The following is an 8,391-nucleotide window of genomic DNA, read 5'->3' on the forward strand; positions in this document are numbered from 1 at the left end:
GCGGTGAGTGTGTCAATCAGAGGGTTTTGTGCCTGGGGGCTCCTAGCGCTTCTGAGCAGAGGTGTCCCTGGGCGGCCCCACAATGAATATGAATAGGAATCCTTGCTAAATGGGACAGCAAAGCGCACCGCCCTGAATGACTGCACGTCATCCTAACCAGCCCAGGATAGATAGGAGGGCTCCTTTTGTCTCTTTTCTCCGCCGCAGCTCTATAAAAGCCCCTCTTTTTCAGCGTGAGTTGAGTTCAAGCACACACCAACTACTGTCCAGGAAACAGCCAAACCAGAGAGAGGGGAGTGGGGAGGGAGAAAGGCGGGGAAAGGCAGTGCCTCAGCTTTTCTTCTCATTTCTTGCCGCTGAGACGTGGGTTACTGGGCTGCAGCTTTTTTTTTTTTTTTAATTCAAGGTTTTCTTTCATTTCCTCCCTAAAGTTTCACCACAGTAGGGCCGCATCCCCTGTCATAAAATGAATTCTGATTCGAGCTCTGTCTCCAGCAGAGCTTCATCTCCGGACATGGATGAGATGTATCTGAGGGACCACCACCACCGCCATCACCACCACCAGGAGAGCCGTCTCAACTCGGTCTCGTCCACGCAGGGCGACACGGTGCAGAAGATGCCCGGGGAAAGCCTTTCGCGGGCCGGCGCCAAAGCCGCGGGCGAGAGCAAGTACAAAATCAAGAAGCAGTTGTCGGAGCAGGACCTACAGCAGCTGCGGCTGAAGATCAACGGCCGCGAGCGCAAGCGGATGCACGACCTGAACCTCGCCATGGACGGGCTACGCGAAGTCATGCCCTACGCTCACGGGCCCTCGGTGCGCAAGCTCTCCAAGATCGCCACTCTCCTGCTGGCCAGAAACTACATCCTCATGCTCACCAGCTCCCTGGAGGAGATGAAGAGGTTGGTTGGTGAGATCTACGGGGGCCACCACTCGGCCTTCCACTGCGGGACTGTGGGCCACTCGGCCGGCCACCCAGCGCACGCCGCCAACGCCGTGCACCCGGTGCACCCCATCTTGGGAGGCGCGCTCTCGTCCGGCACCGCCTCGTCCCCGCTGTCCGCCGCCTCGCTGCCCGCCATCGGCACCATCCGGCCTCCCCACTCGCTGCTCAAGGCGCCCTCCACCCCGCCCGCGCTGCAGCTGGGCAGCGGCTTCCAGCACTGGGCCGGGCTGCCCTGCCCCTGCGCCATCTGCCAGATGCCGCCGCCGCACCTGTCCGCTCTCTCCACCGCCAACATGGCCCGGCTGTCGGCCGAGTCCAAGGACTTGCTCAAGTGAGCAGCGGGCCGGCCCGGCTGCGGAGGATGAGCGGAGAGCGGCGGGAGGGCTCGAGGTGCCGGGCCGGGAGGGCAAAGGGAGGCTGGGCGCTCGGCCGGAGGGCGGGAGGGAGGGCGGGGGGCTCCCGAGGCCTCCCACACCGTCTGAGAGATCTCAGACCCTACTTGACCGCCGGAGGGAAAGGACTAAAACCAAACTGCAATTTCTAGGTGGCAGCGAAGGGGGGCTCGAACCAGACGTCGTGTGTCTTGCATGCATGCTTCTTTTCTCCATGCCGCGCCGGTATTTCTCACTGCCATACGCTCTTGTCAAAACGGCATTTGTTGTACAAAGACGGGATCGGTGTCGCTGAACACCGCGAAGGGCCTTTAGAGTCGCTGTCCATGTCTCTGGCTCTGTGTTCTCACCTTGGAAAAACAACCATCCCTTTTGAATTTCACCTCCGGTCCAGGGCATGACAGCTCTTCTGTGGGTTTTCTCTAAGACGCAGTGTAGGTCGAAAGAATGCATGCACGCTTCTAAATGAATCTCGTCTAAACATGTTGTGCAGGCCGTGATGCCATTTTCCTTGTAACAAGGATTTATGAGGGAATTCTCCGAAGTACTCCGTATATCTGTCTGTGGTTGTAAGAAGTGAAAAAGGGGGCAGAGTGCAAAGACCCAAACTCACGCACAGGCGCTTCTCCCCCACCCCACCCCCTTCAAACTCCATTCCCAACCTTCCTGGGCTGTTATAGGGGCTGGCGACTGCAAGAGCTCGGGCTCCCCCTGCGACCTTGCCCCAGCCCCCCTTGCTCAGTTATTCTGCATGCGGGGTCGGCTCTCTCCATCATCAGCTTTGAAAATTTACTGTGGTTTGGGGAGGGGTGCCGTTTTTATTTTCCTGAACATTTGCTTGAACTATTTTGTTAGGGCTTCGAAGACAAGACCTGTCTTTATTTTTTATATATTCTTGATAACTATGATATATTTATTAATAACCAGTGTTTCTGGATGAGAATTTCAAATAAAAAAGAACCTTTAAATCCTGGCTTTGCTTTTGCCTAAAATTTTTGAAGATGGGGGTAGTGGGTAAGGAACATGTGGATCCAGTAAGGTATATCTGGGAGTGGGGGGGGAGATTTGGGTGGGTGGGCAGATTCGAAGCGTTTTCTCTGATCATTTGCAGGTAATGAGGTCAGACGCATTACGAAATATCCTTCAAATGGGGGCTTGTCCATGTCACTAGTCTTGTGATATTTGAGCTCCTATTTCTCTGCAGTAATCAGAACCTCGTAAGCTCAACAGTTGAGATTTTTTAAAAAAGTGATCTAGAAACCCAAAGTGACAGGAAATGAGAGGCAGAGTGGCGACTGCGCTGGCTGTGTTGGCAACAGACGAGAACAAAACAGTAAGTTAACTTCTTTTCACTTTAGATTGACCGTCTGGCTTTTTAAAAAAATCAAGCAAGTGAAAATCCTGTATATGTTTTAAAAATCAAGGAAGAGTGATCCTAAAAAGAATCAAATGCCCAGCCCCCCACCAGCCCCTTGGCAGCAGGCTCCTCAGAGATAGGGAAGGCCTCTCTGCTTTGTAAGGTGAGCTCGGAATGATGCCAACGACCGCCCAAGTCTCAGCATCTCCAGATTTATAGTGGGAATTCTCTCTTTCCTCCCTTAGAAGATCCCATTGGTTGAATGCAAGCTATCTGGAAGTGTTATTGAGGGGAGGGATAAAGAGAGAAAAGTCTTCTACGTAAATAATGGCTAAAACGGGGGTTATTTCAAACGATTACTTTTCTCTCTTCCCACCGTATAACATATAGTTTGTACAAGCAAAAGTAATCCAACAAGAAGGTTTTGTTTACTTGTTTATAGAGGACAAGAAATCAAGCTCTGGTGATGATAGCTCGACCAACACATGCCTCTATTTCCCATTAAGGATAATGGAAACCTGATTGAAATGTACCACCACAGAATCTGCCTCTAGCTTAGATGTAACATCACCTCCCTGTTGGCCGAGGCCTAAGCTCCTCTTCAAGAGGGGGAGGCCAGGCAATAGATCTGTCTCTCTCTAGGATCCAGGGTAGACAGCACATCTAGGAAGCATCTACCGCTTCCTAGGTCCCCCACTGCCCCTCTCTGGGAGGGCACCTCTGTGGGTTCTGGGTTCTGTTTAACTCATTCTCCTCCATCTCTTTTTGCCCCCAGCTCCCGCACTGCCAGGGAGATAGAGCTAAGTGAGGGTCTACAGTGGAGGGTGCTTGTTTCCTCTGGTTTTAGGCAGATAAATGGGGGAATAATCGTCTATTTCCCAAGGGTGATTCATTTCTCTGGGTGAGGAAAGAGCTGTTGAGGATTTATTTGAAACCAACACAAGGCAGCCCTCCAGCCTTTCCCTGTGAGTTTATTATTTAGGAAAGAGAGGAGAGGGAGAAGTTTAATCAATCACGAAAAGGACTTTCCCCTGAGTCACTGGCTTCTTTTGAGTCCTGTTTTCAAAGGCCCGGTCCTGGGGAAAGACAAGAGGCCTGGCCACTGGCTTAGTGGTGGGCTTCATCCCTTCTCTAGGGCTGGGGCTTAAATTGGGCACTGAAGAGAAATAAGGCCATGCTCCTTGTACCCGAGGAGTGGTGGCTGTGCTGCTGGGGCACGCAGGAATCCCTTGAGTTACCTCCAGTGGTCAGTAAAAAGAGCTGTGTGAGATGTAGAGAACAAACGTATGGACACCAAGGGGGGGAAAGTGGCGGGGGGGGGATGAATTGGGAGATTGGGATTGACATATATACACTAATATGTATAAAATGGATAACTAATAAGAACCTGCTGTGTAAAAAAAAATAAAATAAAATTCCAAATAAATAAATAAAGAGCTGTGTGGTTCACACTCTTGGAGAACTGTGCTAAAAACAGCCTCGGGCCCAGGTAATTCTATAATGAATTCTCCAACCCAAGTGGAAAACAGACACTGTTTCCAGCATTGACGAGGCCCCCTAGACTAACTGGTCTCTTTTCTGGGTCACAAAAATTCCTTTGACCTAGACACCAGAGAAAGGATTCCTTTAAGAACAGTACAGGAGCCCAAGGAGAAGGGCGATTTGGGAGCCAGGTGGTCTGGAGTTCTAGATTTATTGGGGAAGGAACAATCCCCACTTGCTTCCACTGGGAAGGGCCTTGCCCAGGAGCAGGCTGGTCTGCTTGGAGATGCGGCTTTGCAGGCGACTCTTACAGGCATTTTCTGTTAAATTCTCGATTTCCTGATGCCAGAAACAAATGTACATGGCCGCGAAAGTGAGAGTGGATTCTTGGCCGGATTTTCTTTTCACTGCCAATTTTTCACCTTCTCGAAAGTTCTTCCGTTTAAAGCAGTTTTTAATTCAATCTAGAAACACGACAACGATCCCCTCATTCCACAGTAAACGTTGCTTTACATTTAAAAAGACGGCGAAAGCCTCGTGGGCAAAGGTATCTTGAGAAACCTAGACTAGAAACCTCACGAAGCCCTTTAAGCCAGTGACCCATCTTTAAGGTGGGGAGAAAGTCACGCTTAGAGAAGGAAAGCCGGCAGTAGTTGTCAGGGTCTGCTAAACCTTTGTTCCTGAAGACCCTCTCCCCCCTCCCCGGGGTTCCAGGGCCTTGGGTTTATATCCCCAAAAAAGGGCGGGGAGAGGTGACCGGAGTTGGTCCACGAAGTCCAAGGTTCCCTAACTCCTACAGGAGGAGGCCTTGTGTCCTCTCAAACTTTTTCAAGCTGCTGGGTCAAGCATCGCCTCCACTGGTACCCTCAGCAGAAACTGCAACAGCCCCTTCCCTCAGGGAGGACAATGGATTCTCTGAGCATCTCGCTCAGCTAACAAGATTTAACTGCTCTTTTCTTATTCCTTCTAGAGACTTCGAGCCCCTCTCTTCCCGTGCCGCCGCCCGCGTTCAAGGTGGGCTCCCAAGCCTGGGCGCCCAGACGACTAAGCTCTCGGCCCTCCCCGCCGATGCTCCCCCCCGCGGCTCTGCCGCCCATGGGGGCCTGGCCAGACCTCGGGGGCCGGGGCTCCGCGGAGCCTCCGCGATCCAGGAACCTCGTCCCCCGGGACTGGCCGGTCCAGGTTCCTCAGGCTCAGGAAGCGAAGCAAGAAGAGGAGCCGCCCCAGAAGGGCGAGGGCAGTGTCTTTGGAAGAAATAGGCCAGGGGAGGGCCGTGGTGAGCTGGATGAACCTGCATCTTCCGCCCGCCTCTAGGCAAACTTGCGGGAGAACGAGGGGCCCCTGCCTCCCTCCCCCTTCAAAGTCTCTGAGCCTCGCACGTACCCGTTTCCGTCCTAAGCAGCCGGGAGGAGGCAAACCCTAGAAGGTTCGGGTCTGCAGTATTGTTTTAGTTGCGTCTGTTTTCAGTGAAACCTTCCCCTGGGACCCCGGTCGGGGGGTTGCGAGGGGGGCGGAGAAGGTGGGGTGAGGGAACCAAGAGGGGAAGATCAGGAGAGCCGCTGGGCTAGGGATCGCCGGGGTCCTGGGAGCCCCGGGACCGGATCTCTCCCGACTCCCCCCACCCGTTTCGGCCCCCGCCCACTGGGTGCGCAGCCCCTCTCTCCGTCCTCTGCACCCAGCGGCGGGGAGCAGGGAGCCAGGCGCGGGTCTGGGTCCCGTGTCGCAGAAACTGGCTCTGCACCTCGCCTCTGGCTCTGGAGTCTAACTCGGAGCAAGTCGGAGCGGAGACTGCACCTCCGCGCGGAGCTAGGGGCCCTGGGGTCGGGGCTGCGTCCCATGGGAAACATCGGTCTCCGCGACTCGACCCCCGACTCCTCTCCGTCCCCTCCGCAGGCCCAGCGAAGCCGGGGCGCAGACGACAAAAGACGCGCGGGAGAGGGACATCGCGGAGCAAGGCCCAACCCAGACTGCGCCGACACTTGCAAAGAGCCTCGAAATACCTAAGCGTTTAAGGAAAGTGGGTGGAAGAAAACACAAGAGTAACAAATCCAAACTTGGGCCGAGCGTGCGGGCGCGCTCTTTCATCTCTGTTCCCCGCGCCCCTATGCTGGGATGCCCGCCGACATTCGGTCAGCTTTGCTAAGGAGATACGGTCCGGGTCAGCCAGGGCGGCCCGGGCTGCTGTGCCTTCGTCAACCGCGTTTCCTCGCTGGGGACCTCACGGAGGACCCGGTCGGCTCGCTCCCCGAGGCCCACCCTGGCCTCAAGCCCTGGCGCGGAGACCCTGTTTCTAACCCAACCCTGGCCCTGTCCCCGGCTCCGGCACCAAAGTGAGGATAGTATCCCTGCAGCCGGCACTCGGGAGAGGAAGTTCAGCACGCCCCGGGAATTCGACACGTCCCAGGGGAGGCGGGGATCGGGATCCGCTGGGGCTGGGGTCCCAGGGAACTGAGAGGGAGGGGTGCGCAGATCTGGGCCCTCAACGCGGGGGCCTGGGTGTTGCGCCGTGTCCTGGGGTTCGGGTGAAAGCAGAGTGGTTGGGTGTCTCCATCCTGAGGAGGGCAGGGAAGGGACAGCGCCGAAGGGTCTGGGAAGCAACTTGGGATAACAGCCCTCAAAAGTTTGGGGATTCTGTCTGGCCAGGACTTGACCAGCGCCCGTCTTTCCCGCCAGCCTGCGACCGACACCTCCGAGAGTGCGGGAGCCTGGGCCTGATTCTGGGGACGCCACAGTTTACGTATAAGATGCAGCCTGTCAATCTTTAATCCCCCTTGGGCCTGAAAAACTCCAGAAGCCGGCTTCCGAGAGCCCCACCCCCGACCCCCGCGTGCTGCTGAGCTGAGGTGCCGAGAACACGTTTCTGCCACAGGCAGGATCCTTAACACCTCGGAAGGAAACAGGTTGGAGCAAGCACATTTTATGAAGACTCTCTTCTCCTGGTTATTCAACTGCTCCTCCCTCCCTTCCACTCCCGGGAAAGGGCAAAGGAAATTCACAGCATCCTTTGAACCCACACGTAAACAGACAGCTCTCTACTGCACTCCCAGCCACGTGAGCCTCAGCATTACTTCCTTTGGTATTTCTCTTAATTTCCCTCCTTTTAAGCAATCAACACTTTCTTTCTTTTTTTAACATCTTTATTGGAGTATAATTGGTTTACAATATTGTGTTAGTTTCTGCTGTAGAACAAAGTGAATCACCCATATGTATACATATATCCCCATATCCCCTCCCTCTTGCGTCTCCCTCCCACTCTCCCTATCCCACCCCTCTAGGTGGTCACAGAGCACCAAGCTGAGCTCCCTGTGCTATGCAGCTGCTTCCCACTAGCTATCGATTTTACATTTGGTAGTGTATATATGTCCATGCCACTCTCTCACTTTGTCCCAGCTTACCCTTCCCCCTCCCCATGTCCTCAAGTCCATTCTCTACGTCTGTGTCTTTATTCCTTTCCTGCCCCGAGGTTCATGAGAACCTTTTTTTTTTTAGATTCCATATACATGTGTTAGCATACGGTATTTGCTTTTCTCTTTCTGACTTACTTCACTCTGTATGACAGACTCTAGGTCCATCCACCTCACTACAAATAACTCAGTTTTGTTTCTTTTTATGGCTGAGTAATATTCCATTGTATATATGTGCCACATCATTACCCATTCATCTGTCGATGGACACTTAGGTTGTTTCCATGTCCTGGCTATTGTAAATAGAGCTGCAATGAGCATTGTGGTACATGACTCTGTTTGAATTATGGTTTTCTCAGGGTATATGCCCAGGAGTGGGATTGCTGGGTTGTATGGTAGTTCTATAAGGAATGTCCATACTGTTCTCCATAGTGGCTGTATCAATTTACATTCCCAGCAACAGTGCAGGAGGGTTCCCTTTTCTCCACACTCTCTCCAGCATTTATTGTTTGTAGATTTTTTGATGATGGCCATTCTCACCAGTGTGAGGTGATATGTCATTGTAGTTTTGATTTGCATTTCTCTAATGATTAGTGATGTTGAGCATTCTTTCATGTGTTTGTTGGCAATCTATATATGTGCCTTGGAGAAATGTCTTTTTAGGTCTTCTGCCCATTTTGGGATTGGGTTTTTTGTTTTTTTGATATGGAGCTGCATGAGCTAAGGAATCAATACTTTCTGAGTGCTTTCGTGTGCCAGGCGCCGGAGAAAAATGAACAAAGCAGCAAGAGAAGTAGGACATTCAAATGCAT

The 8,391-nt window shown here is 53.1% G+C and overlaps 1 protein-coding gene across 1 annotated transcript; it reads left to right on the top strand.

Moving 5' to 3' along the window:
* Positions 1 to 303: 303 nt before the first annotated feature.
* On the top strand, positions 304 to 1,279 carry OLIG3 (oligodendrocyte transcription factor 3; the record flags this gene model as incomplete). The annotated part of the gene is made up of 1 exon (XM_082855402.1): positions 304 to 1,279. Exon 1 carries the CDS (start codon positions 467 to 469, stop codon positions 1,277 to 1,279), a length of 813 nt encoding a protein of 270 aa, XP_082711528.1. The 5' UTR covers positions 304 to 466.
* Between the last annotated feature and the right edge of the window lie 7,112 nt (positions 1,280 to 8,391).

This window comes from Leucopleurus acutus (genome assembly GCF_964270905.1).
Source record: "Leucopleurus acutus genome assembly, chromosome: 15".
Classification (NCBI taxonomy): Eukaryota; Metazoa; Chordata; class Mammalia; order Artiodactyla; family Delphinidae; genus Leucopleurus; species Leucopleurus acutus.